This window comes from Nicotiana attenuata, chromosome 3 (assembly GCF_001879085.1).
Source record: "Nicotiana attenuata strain UT chromosome 3, NIATTr2, whole genome shotgun sequence".
NCBI lineage: Eukaryota > Viridiplantae > Streptophyta > Magnoliopsida > Solanales > Solanaceae > Nicotiana > Nicotiana attenuata.
Genome location: NC_031991.1, coordinates 256,995 through 269,169, shown reverse-complemented (window position 1 = coordinate 269,169; position 12,175 = coordinate 256,995). Strand labels below are relative to the sequence as shown.

The window sequence follows — 12,175 nt, the reverse complement described above, 5'->3', positions numbered from 1 at the left end:
ATAGCTCTGAGGTTATAGGCGTGTGAAGAATCTTTTCATGTTTCCCAGTTGTGAGTGAGTAAAAAAAGTTTCATGTTGCGGTATGAGTTCAGACTCAGGAAGACTAAGTGACTGCGTACAGTTTATGATGGTGGAAGGTATACATAAATACCGAGGCAGGGGCAGGGGTCAGCCCAGAGCTCGAGCAGCAGGACCAGCGGCGGAGCCTCGGGTTGAGTTCGATGATGAAGTTTCGGCCTAGACCGTTCCAACAGGCCCAGCTTAGGTCCTAGAGGGGTTCATAGCTACCCGGTACTTCAGGATGCTTTCGTCCGTCTAGTGGGCCTCATGGAGAGTGTTACCCAGGCCGGTATACTTCCTGTAGCACCAGCTGTCTCTCGGGCTGGGGGAGGAGCACAGACTCCCGCTACTCACACTCCCGAGCAAATGGCTCCTCAGTTTCAAACTTTAGCAGCTCAGCCAGTTGGGGTAGTTCCACCGGGTGTTGTAGCACAGACCGGTGATGGATCAGCTATGTCTTCGGATGCTTTATAGGTTCACCATGCTTTTCACTACTACCTATAGAAGTACATCTTCAGAGGATCCCCGGGACTATTTNCACACACACACACACACACACACACACACATACACACCCACCCACCCACCCACAAACAAGAAAAAGAAGAAGCTACAATCAATGTAAGACAAGAGATACTGTTCGGCAAAAAAAAGGGTACAGTTATGAAATCTAGTTTGTTCAATAAAACTGATCTAAATATGCTTATATGGGGGTATATAGAATCAATGTCTCATTACATAAAGATCTCAGGGCTTAGTATGCTATAACAAAACCAACTGACTTAATTAGATTCTCAGTGACCTAATTCTTTAGCTTTTCGTTATCTCTCTTATCTTTGACATTTAGTTTGAGAACATTCTTCAAGCCTATTTGCTTCTTCCTCCATACAACTCAATTTTGATCAAATTAAAATGGGAAGTAGTCATCTTGCCTCAACAACATTGATACACAGTAAATAAATAAATAAAAGTGACCCTCTAACAGTTTAAGTTTTTAAATGAGGTGGTAGCAAAACTCATCATGGTATCAGAAAAAACAAATGTCCCAAGTTTAAATCTGACTGTGAAACAGAGTGGGCTATTACATAACTAACCAATAAAAGTTACTTCTGTCTCGCAACTTAAACTTTTAGATGAGGTTGTCACACAATTTGACAAGTATGATGTTTACCTTAATTACTGCATTTTCACTTTGTGGGGCATCAGAAGGCCAACATCGTGAATCCATCCCTAGCCAACAAGATTATCAACAAATGTAAAGACAGTAATCCGTACTCTTGCTAATGCTAGTGCTTCTGATCAAGAACAATTGAAGATCACAGGGAAATATAGTGCATTTACAAAATTAGCAATTTGAAATTATGGAAAATTGAAAGAACTATACCACCGCAGTGAAGTTGCTTGGAATATATAAAATCTAAGCACTCATTAAGTTTTGATGTCTCAAACTTAACAAAATGAAGCCTCCCTCCAAGGATAGGATAGCTTCTCCTGCTGCCATTAGAAACACCCAATCTCTCTTTAACTTTTCTTTTTCTCCTGTCATCCACCTGCCGATCCGCATGTCTTGAAAAGTAAACCAGCTTGATAAGAGAGCCTGGATTAACAAAATCCACAGAAAAGATCAAGCCAGAACCAAAATGATTTAGTTAATCATAATTAGCTTTTCGCATTCTTTAATGTGGTGTTTATGCTTCTCTGAGCCGAGGGTCTATTGGAAACAGCCTCTCTATCTCCACAAGGTAAGGGTAAGGCTGCGTACGCACTACCCTCCCCAGACCCCACTATGTGGGATTATAGTGGGTTTGTTGTTGTCGTGTAATTAGCTTTTCGCACATCAAACTCAGCACCAGTGCAAGTCAAATTTAACGACACCTCAAGAGTTAACCACAATACTATCAGTGGTAAAACCAATTGTTTTATCCAAGTTTCATGTTATCATAGGTTATTAAAGAATAAAGAGGGAGAAATTTTACCACCAATATCCAGAGCCAGATGGGAAATATCATCAGACTGATTAGGCAACAGAATAGTGGGATCCTTCTCCTCAAAATTGCCCTGAATTGCAGCACCACTAACATCTAGCTGTGGGCGAGAAGATGACCGATGAATTGATGAGCTCCCAGGCATAGGCGCCATATCTTTCTCTCCTCCTTTCTCTAAAACAATATCCTTTTCAGAAATCTGTTGAGTTTCCTCATTTATACCGTCAATTCCAATGTGAGGAGAGTGGTCCTCTGTTATTGGACTAGCCATTAACTCTTTCTCTCTCTCTCTCTCTCTCTTTGAATTCCCTTCCTACCTGCTCCCTAAATCCAAAGAATACTTCTTTAGTCAAATGGGTCCAATTTGGTGAGCTCACTTGTTTTTACTCCAACATATTCAAGTTCACCCACCAAAACTGTTGTGTGAGGATTGGCACTAACAACTGTATCAAATAAACAAATGGACTATTGTTGGAAGTGAAAGTCAATATCAACTGTTCAAAATTGGTTCTTGTCTACCCAGAACCCATTTGCAAAAATAATAATAACTGACTTTTAAGAACTGGGGATTAAAAGTATATGACAGGCTGTATTTTTTTCCCCTACTAGTCGCAGTTAATAAAGTAGGCGAAGATTAAAGTTAGAATTATTTCGCACTTTAACAATAAAATCATAGCCGTAGTTAGAATTATTTCAGCACTTTAACAATAAAATCATGGCCGTAAATGTTAGCTAGTGTACTCATGAAAGAAAAAGAAAAAGTAAAATGAGATGATGATCATACAATCGAGTGTTAAGGAACCCAACTCAGACAGTCAGACCCAGTTGTGGAGGATTTTAGTAGAGAGGAGTTGTTGAATCTTGGGGAATGTGGAAAGAGTGATTCGCGCTCTAGTTGTGCGTGCGCAGCTATTGCTTTTTTATTTTATTTCCTTAGGAGTTATGGGTATTTCTTTTCTTTTATAGGAAATGAATTTTTGCTCGGATTAGGATTTGGAAAAACATCTTTTGGAAAATGTTTGAAATTTCAACGAGAAATTTCTTTTTGTACTAATAGTATTTACGTAATTATATTACATAAAAAGATTACAAGTAAATGCACACGCAATCTCTCATTGACTAATAAGCTTAAAACAAGGTTTTTCTATTCGTGAATATATTTAGTTATGATCAAAGAATTTATTTAATCGTTCAATTATTGTTGTGCTATATATACATTCGTTTTAAATTTGACAGTTCATGACATTTCACTTCTAATAAGATTAAATTTAATACTCTCTCCATTTTAATTTATGTAAACTTATTTTGATTGTGAATAAAGTTTAAGAAGGAAAAAAAAAACTTTGAACTTTGTTGTATAAAATGAGAAACATATTTTGCCGTCAAAATTGATTCCATCTTTTTTTTTTACACTTGAGAAATTTGCTTTTACACAAAATATCCATCTTTTACACATAAAGATCTAAAAAAAATACTTTCTTATACTTTCTTAATTTCAATATTGTAAAAGCCATAAAGGCCTATTTCCTCTATTTTTGTGTGGCTATAAATCACTATATAAAAATAAATTACTTCCAAATATGAAAAGGAACCATTCTTTTTTGTACAAACTAAAAAGAAAATAAGTTTACATAGATTTAAATGTGAAAATATTTCTCTTTACTTCTCTTTTCAAGTAAAGAACGAAAATCTTGTCTTAAAATGAAACGTAATTAACGTTTAAAATTTTAATTTAATTTATCCTCTTTTAGTTTTCTTTCTTGCGTGCTTGAATCTGAAAAATCAACTTCATGAATCATAATAATAAGTTTGGTTGACAGAATGTCAACTTTGAAGTGTAATACCAAAGTCGCACAAATCGAAAAGTGAAAACCGAACCATACCTAGTCTATTTCGGTATGGTATAACACTCTTTTTTTTAAATGCAGAAAATACCGAGCCCAAGTATTTCAAAACCGACAGACCCCGCTACAAATATCACTATTACAACCCAAACAGTCATAGAGTCAATTTACATCTATGAAAATCCAAGAGACACTACATACACGTACATCCCTGATCTTCGTTCTTATGCTCAACTTCGTTGCCGGAAGCCCTTTATTTCTTCAACTACTATACCAAGCATAAGCTGCTTTTTCCATTCACGCATTCTCTGCCTTGTCACTTGACTTTGCGTTCTTCGACACATAATCCTTCACAGCAGCCTTAATTGCATCCTCAGCAAGCATGCTGCAGTGCAGTTTAACAGGTGGAAGGGAAAGATGTTTCGCTATTTCCCTGTAATAAAGTCAAATATGTTTCAGAATACATCTCACAGCCTAGAAAAATGCAGACTACCAAATAATCTTCTAGCAGGTTGCACAGACATCAACAGCAGAAAATTATGAAAAATGCAGACTACCAATTTAATCTTCTAGCAGGTTGCACAGACATCAACAGAAAAGGCCAAATACTTTACATCTGTTTCAACATAAAGAATAGACTTGTTCCCATAACCTATCTAATCATGTCACCCCATGGACATACAAACAAAAACAAAGGTGGATCCAAGATAATGGTAAGGGGCCGATAAGAAGACAAGTAATTATATCTAAGACTACTGACATATCGCACTGCTTGGGATAATAACGTTGCAAAAGATGAAGTTGAACTATGCCATCCATCGTTAATATAACATAATAGCAACAGGCGCAATGGAAGCACAAGCTTGCAGGGGATCCCAGAAAAGCAATTCTTTCAATTTCAAGATGGTACAAGTTTTCTTCCAAGTATAGCTGAAGATAGTCATGAGACCTTCAGTCCCGTAAGAATATACATACACTCTCAAAAAATGACAATCATAGACACAAGAATAGCAAAATGGTTTAGCATGCATGCTGTTCATTAGATTCAAGGAAAAACTTCAAAGAAAATGGAAATGGAATTAACTTTCCCTACCATGCCACTCGTGCTACCTCTGCCTTTGAACCAAAACCCTTGGGTGCGTTCTATTTTTATTTTTCAGGTAAGTTTCAATAAGCTTATTTTCCGAAGTTCTTTGATGAAGTAAGGTATTTCATTGGAAAGGCACCAAGGGGATGGATAGTTAGAAAAGCAGAAATACAGAAATGACAATAGAGTTTGTTAGACTTATCCAAAGGAAAAAAAAAAGTTTTGTTAGCCCCTTTACGCTGTGTCAATCTATAAGTAGGGAGCTAACAAAGTCCAAAAGTGGTCAGTGTTAATTTAGTCCAGCAGAAAAGATTAAGCAAACATTTATTTAGCTTTGAGAGAGTGGTTTGGAGTTGAAATTCAACCAAAATATTTTCGGTCCCTTTCATTCCAAAACACCAAAAAATAACTGCAGGAATCATCACCAAGATTTTCTTGATGGCCTTATCAACTCTCCAAAGACTCCAGCTTGGGTATACTTCTCTCACAGCTTTTTTTCTTCCGAGATTTCACTAATTTCAAATAGCAAAATTCTCAAGCTCAATTCACTCATTCTTATTTTAAGGGCCTACTTTCTTATAGCCCTGTTATAGGTGGGATGATATGCCCACTGTAGTAATCTCATTCTAAATTTCGTTAACCCCGACCCCCACCTCCCCACATTAGCTGAACTGACAATACAAGATTAAGAAAACCATTTACCTCCAAGTAGTTAAACCTTAATCAGCTAACATGTTTTAGGGTGTGGGAAGGATAAGGGAAACACTGCAGCAAACCAGCTGATAACTATTGAAGAGAAAGGGGTTAAAGGGACCTGCAAGAAACTAGAAGGGAGTAGTTTGTAAATAGGAGAAAATGTAGGACTTGTAATTAGTGATAAAAGAGAACAGCTGGATCTTTCTCCTGTAATCAAAAACAAAAACCAGAAAATAAACGAACTTCTTCTTCCTCCTCTCTTGTCTCTTCTCTCTTCTCTCAGATTCTCTTACGTTTACTGTTCTATTGATAAACTTCATTGCATGTATGAACTACTGCTAGAGCTAGCTTAATCTAGCTCAGCTAAAATGGTATCAGAGCCTCGATCTCGATTCTAGATGTTAGATCTGAAATTCAAAAAAAAAAAAAAACAGAGAAATTACTCTGAAATTAGGGTTTTGAGTTTTCCGATTTGAGCGAACATGGCTGGAAATGAAGTGACCTTGCTAGAGCACAATCATCCGCTGTTCCTACAAGCTTCCGATGCACCAGGCTTTGTTCTAGTTCCTATCAAACTCACAGGGCCGGAAAATTACGCCTTGTGGAGTAGGGCGATGAAGCGCACTGAGAGGAAAAGGAAAGCTAGGGTTCGTGGACGGAACGTGCGTCAAAAGCATGTATAGAGGAGAACTTGCTGAACAATGGGAGAAATGCAATACAATCGTGTTATCATGGATGGGAAGCACTGTTGCAGGTGAGTTAATGCCTAGTATTGTATTTGCTTCTAATGCAAAAAAAGTTTGGAGTGATTTCAAGGAGAAATTTGATAGATGTAGCTTGACGAGAATATATCATCTCTGGACAGAAATAGCTAGTTTAAAACAGGGTACTGATTCTGTAACTAGTTACTACACAAAAATGAGAGTGAATTGGATGTACTGGTTCCTACCTCTGGTTGTGACTGTGAGGAATCTAGGCCATCAATGGAACTTTTAGCTAATCAGAGATTGTTACAATTTCTGATGGGATTGAATGAGACGTACAGCAATTTAAGGAGCAATCTGTTGTTGAGGAGGCCTGTTATCACTGTAAATGAGGCTTATGCAAAAGTGACACAGGAGGAAAGCCAGAGATCATTGGGAGTAACAGATACAAACAAGGATCCTTTGACTATGATGGCAGGAAGAGGTCAGGTCTTCAAGCCAAAGAAGGTTGGCCTAATCTATGAACATTGTGGTTATAAAGGACATTTGAAAGAAAACTGTTACAAGATCATCGGATATCCAGCAGACTTTAAAAGCAAGAAGAAGTTTCCAAGTGGAAGAACTAGACCTTATGTGAATGCTGCAAGTACAGAAGAAGTAGCAGGGTCTGGAAATCCGTTTCAAACTCATGTGTTAACAGAAGAACAATACAACCAGCTGGTAGGACTCTTGAACAAACCAACAACAACAGGAGATTGCTCATCAAATATGGCAGGTATAGCCTCTCTGCTCTGCAGTCCATCAATAGAAGAGTGGATAGTGGATTCAGGAGCCACACATCATATTACTCACAATGAGGAAGTATTAAGCAATGTTAGAAGCATGAAAGGACAAAAACATAGTGGTGTACAATTACCAACAGGGGTTAGAGCAGAGATAAAACATACAGGAAGTGCAATGGTCCTAGGAAACAAAAATGTGGAAAATGTTCTACATGTGCCCGACTTTAAATTCAATTTATTGTCAGTGTCAAAACTTACCAAGGAACTGAGATGTTCTGTCAACTTTTACCCTGATTTCTGCTTGTTTCAGGAGCTTTACAGTAGCAAGGTATTGGGGATTAGTAAAGAATCAGAAGGCCTATACTTACTAAGGGGGAGAGCAGCAGTATTGGCAGGAACAACCTTGAAAGAGAATAAGTCAGATAGTATACTATGGCACCACAGACTAGGGCATGCCTCTTTGAAGACTATAGAACACTTACCTACACTGCAGAATAAAGTCAGTAACACTGACATTGAGAACTATGACATATGTCCCTTAGCTAAACAATGCAGACTTCAGTTTCCTATTAGTAGTACAAAATCCACTAGTATTTTCCAGCTTGTGCACTTAGATGTTTGGGGCCTTACAAAGTGCCCACATATGATAAAAAACAGTATTTTGCTACTATAGTTGATGATTTCAGCAGGTATACATGGGTATGTTTGATGAATTCTAAATGTAAAGTTGTGGTTGTACTAAAGAATTTCATCTCAATGGTAAGGAATCAATTTGATGTATCTGTGAAATGTTTGAGATCTGATAATGGCAGTGAATTTTTTAGTTCTCAATGCAATGAAATGTTCACTTCACTTAGGATTGTGCATCAGAGTAGTTGCCCTTATACTCCACAACAAAATGGAGTCGTAGAGAGAAAACATAGACATATCCTTGAAATGGCCAGGGCTCTAAAATTTCAAAGTGGAGTGCCTATTAGATTCTGGGGAGAATGTGTGAGGAGTGCAGTATATCTGATAAATAGGCTACCAACTCCTGTGTTAGAAGAAAAGACTCCATATGAGCTGCTTTACAACAAGCAAGCCCGTGTAGACCATCTGAAGGTGTTTGGTTGTTAGGGGTATGCAAGTAGTTTGCCAAAGGGAGATAAGTTTGCTCCTAGAGCAAAAAGGACTGTCTTCCTTGGTTATTCTGATACTCAAAAGGGATATAGGCTCTATGACTTGGAAAATAGAACTTTCCTTGTTAGTAGAGATGTCATTTTTAAAGAATACATTTTTCCATTCAAAAGCCTTCCAGGTACTGAGGAAGACATGTTTACCCACATCACAGTTGAGATTCAGTCACTCTTGCAGGACACAACACTTGTTCAAAATCCAGTCTTATTACAGCAGGATTTACCACTAGTTGATTCTCCCATTCCTAAGCCAGATCATGTTACCATGCATCCTCCACTTGACAACTCAATCACTGATGATAATGGCATTCAAGGGGAGTTTCATGAATCAGTTCCAGCAGGCTCAACTTCTGAGCCAGTAGACATTGAGAATGTAGACACCACACCAGTAAATTCTGAGCCTGATGCTATACAATCTGCAGAGACTTCATCCATTCTTGTAAGACCACAACGAACTCATGCTCCTCCAATTTGGATGAATGACTATGTCACTGCTACCAATTCTTTCAAAGGTAGTGAATATCCCATATCCTCCCGTGTTGCCTACTCTCGTCTGTCACCAAACTATCAGTCATATCTAGGTGCTTTCTCCACTTTGACTGAACCAGAGACCTTCAAACAAGCAGCTCAACAAAAATAATGGGTAGAGGCCATGCAGCAAAAGATTCAGGCTCTTGAAGCAAATTCTACCTGGGTTGTAGTTGATTTGCCACCGAGTAAGAGGCCAATTGGTTCCAAATGGGTATACAAGATCAAGTATAAAGCCAATGGTGAGGTGGACAAGTTTAAAGCAAGACTTGTGGCCAAAGGATATACTCAACAGGAAGGATTGGATTATCATAAGACTTTCTCTCCTGTGGCTAAAATGGTTTCAGTGCGCACTGTTATTAGTGCAGCTGCTTCTAAGGGTTGGCATCTTTTTCAAATGGATGCCAATAATGCTTTCCTTCAGGGAGACCTGACTGAAGAGGTGTACATGGAGCTACCCCAGGGTTTTCAAAAGCAAGGGGAGTATAAGGTGTGTAAATCACTCTATGGCTTAAAGCAGGCATCCAGACAGTGGAATATCAAATTGACCACTGCCTTATTGGAAGCTGGTTATGCACAAAGTTCCCATGATCACTCTTTGTTTACAAAGAGATATGCAGAAGACATTGTAATCATCCTCATCTATGTAGATGATCTACTTATTACAGGCAGCTCACAATCGTTGATAAATGAAGCAAAGAACACCCTACACAGACACTTCAAGGTCAAGGACCTGGGACAGCTTGATATTTTTTGGGCATTGAAGTTATGAGATCAGAAGAAGGTGTTCTATTGAACCAGAGAAAGTATGCATTGGAGTTAATTGCTGATGCAGGATTAAGTGGATGCAAACCTGTTGCTACACCAATGGAGCTGAATCATAAGCTTACGACAGTAGATTATGATAACCATGTTGGGAAAACAGATGATGCACAATTGGAAGAAGTAGGAACTTATCAGAGGCTGGTTGGAAAGTTGCTATACTTGACCATTACAAGACCTGATATATGTTTTGCAGTACAGGTCTTAAGTCAGTTCATGCATCTTCCTAAAAGGTCTCATATGGATGCAGCCCTAAGAGTAGTCAGATACATCAAAGGAGGACCAGGTCTAGGGATACTACTAAGGAAAGGGGAGACACAAGTGCTTACAGGTTTCTGTGACTCGGATTGGGCATTCTGCCCCAACCAGACGATCTATGACAGGATATGTTATCAAACTAGGAGATTCTCTATTGTCATGGAAATCAAAAAAACAGCAGACTATCAGTAGAAGCTCGGCAGAGGCAGAGTATAGGAGTATGGCAGCTGTAGTGGCAGAGATTATCTGGATGGTTGGTTTACTGGAGGAACTAGGAAACAAAGTGCAAACACCAGTAAGTTTGCATTGTGACAGCAAGGCAGCTATGCAAATAGCTGCAAATCCTATCTTTCATGAAAGGACCAAACATATAGAGATAGACTGTCATTTTGTAAGGGAGAAACTGAAGAATGGATTAATCACACCACAGTACATTCCCACAAGAATGCAATTGGCAGACCTTATGACTAAAGGGCTGGGAACATCACAACATCAAACCCTTATGTCCAAGCTGGGAGTGTTAGATGTTTTTCACTCTCCAGCTTGAAGGGGAGTATTGAAGAGAAAGGGGTTAAAGGGACCTGCAAGAAACTAGAAGGGAGTAGTTTGTAAATAGGAGAAAATGTAGGACTTGTAATTAGTGATAAAAGAGAACAGCTGGATCTTTCTCCTGTAATCAAAAACAAAAACCAGAAAATAAACGAACTTCTTCTTCCTCCTCCCCCCTCCCCCCTCCCCTCTCTTACATTTACTGTTCCATTGATAAACTTCAATGGATGTATGAACTACTGCTAGAGCTAGCTCAGCTAACAACAACACAAAGTAAATTTATCATTTGTTTAAATTTCGGGAGCAGAATTACTCAGGTGAGGTAACATATACTCGGTGGATCGTCCAACGTGCATGCAAGCTTATGCTGCCTGGCTAGTGGCTACTCTGGTCAAAATGCTAATTAAAAAACAGCTATCTTGAAATCTGAATCCGACTCAACTTGGGAGCCCCCCAATATACTCTTTGCCATTTCAAAATCAATTATTGGCCAAGGTAAGAACAATATAGCAGGACCATTAAATTGTGACATATCGCATAAATTTGACGAAGCAGGAACTAATTAAAAAAATCTTGAAATGGAACTCAAAGTTCAAGACGTAAAACTAAGAGAAACGACTGTTCAATTACTTATAACTGGACAATCAGAAACCTAGCTATGTACCTTAAAAAAAACACCCAAAAAAGGTTCAAAGGACTTACGTATTCTTTATGGACAGTACTTCCTCCATCTGTTTCCCTTTCACCCACTCAGTTGCTGAAAATTAGTAATTAATTAAGAATCATCACTACATCTAAATAGCATAAGATGCTCAATAATATCAGTTTATGAAAAGTTGAAATATGATACAATTAATTCTGTAACGCGGATGGGAAACAAATTAAAGTATGTGAAAAGCGTAAACAAATGGAAGAAACAAACCTACGGAGGAGGAAGCAATAGCAGAGCCACAACCAAAGGTCTTGAAACAAGCATCCGTAATTTTCCCGGTCTTATCATCGACCTTGATTTGTAGCTTCATCACATCGCCACAAGCCGGAGCTCCGACAAGACCCGTACCGACTGTGGGATCGTTCTTGTCAAAGGAACCAACATTTCGGGGATTATTGTAATGGTCCACCACTCTTTCATGATATAGCCGTGGCAACACCCCACGCGCCACTGACGATCGTTGCCCTAGCCCCAGAACTCTGTTTCCAACTTGCTTTAACATCTTATTTATTTGCCCTAATTGATTGAATTTGGGAATCAAATGGATGGATGCGTGTGTAGCATATATATCTGAGGTTCCCGTTTGTGTGGAAGGTTAAGAGAGGCGGTTCGGAGAGTCGAAGCAGACAAGTGGTTGAAGTTTATCCAGATTTTGACGAAAATGGATTGGGCTCAATATGTAGAATGAGATATTGGGCCTATGCAGCTTACACTGTAAAGGCTAGCCAATTTTCGGGTCGATTATTTAAAAATAGCAGCGTTTGCAAAATCATAAAAAAATAGCCATTATTTTGCTGCTATACGGAAAATTGTAGCATAATATACTGAAGATTGGAGCACCTGTGTATGAACTTCCAGCATATTATGCTGGTTCAGCATAAGTATACTAGAACTCCAATATATTATACTAGAACTCTAGTATAATATATTGGAGTTCTAGTATACTTATGCTGAACTCCAGTATATTATGTTG

The 12,175-nt window shown here is 38.5% G+C and overlaps 2 protein-coding genes across 4 annotated transcripts in view; both read right to left on the bottom strand.

The window, feature by feature from the left end:
- Window positions 1-2,966, bottom strand: part of LOC109223170 (pantothenate kinase 2-like) — a 6,749-nt gene extending 3,783 nt beyond the window's left edge. Inside the window, exons 1-4 of one of the 3 annotated variants that reach the window (XM_019387378.1) lie at window positions 2,830-2,966; window positions 2,037-2,488; window positions 1,445-1,657; window positions 1,232-1,290 (exon numbers count right to left, since the gene is read on the bottom strand). In XM_019387378.1, the coding sequence (XP_019242923.1) occupies window positions 1,232-1,290; window positions 1,445-1,657; window positions 2,037-2,316 (552 nt within the window). In that variant the 5' untranslated portion in view covers window positions 2,317-2,488; window positions 2,830-2,966. The remainder of the gene's footprint in view (window positions 1-1,231; window positions 1,291-1,444; window positions 1,658-2,036; window positions 2,489-2,829) is intronic. The other 2 variants (XM_019387377.1, XM_019387379.1) reach the window with 2 other exon arrangements.
- On the bottom strand, window positions 3,841-11,834 carry LOC109223169 (iron-sulfur cluster assembly protein 1-like). Its single transcript, XM_019387376.1, has 3 exons — window positions 11,413-11,834; window positions 11,193-11,247; window positions 3,841-4,322 (listed from the first exon to the last, which is right to left on the bottom strand). The coding sequence occupies exons 1-3, from the start codon at window positions 11,702-11,704 to the stop codon at window positions 4,187-4,189; spliced, it is 483 nt and encodes a 160-aa protein (XP_019242921.1). The 5' UTR covers window positions 11,705-11,834; the 3' UTR covers window positions 3,841-4,186.

Excerpts from the sequence above, each read along its gene's own strand:
- LOC109223169 (XM_019387376.1), bottom strand. The coding sequence starts at position 11,704 with ATGTTAAAGCAAGTTGGAAACAGAGTTCTGGGGCTAGGGCAACGATCG. Across the intron at positions 11,248-11,412 it reads TATTGCTTCCTCCTCCGTAG|CAACTGAGTGGGTGAAAGGG; the intron begins GTTTGTTTCTTC and ends ACTAATTTTCAG. Across the intron at positions 4,323-11,192 it reads GTACTGTCCATAAAGAATAC|GGAAATAGCGAAACATCTTT; the intron begins GTAAGTCCTTTG and ends ACTTTATTACAG.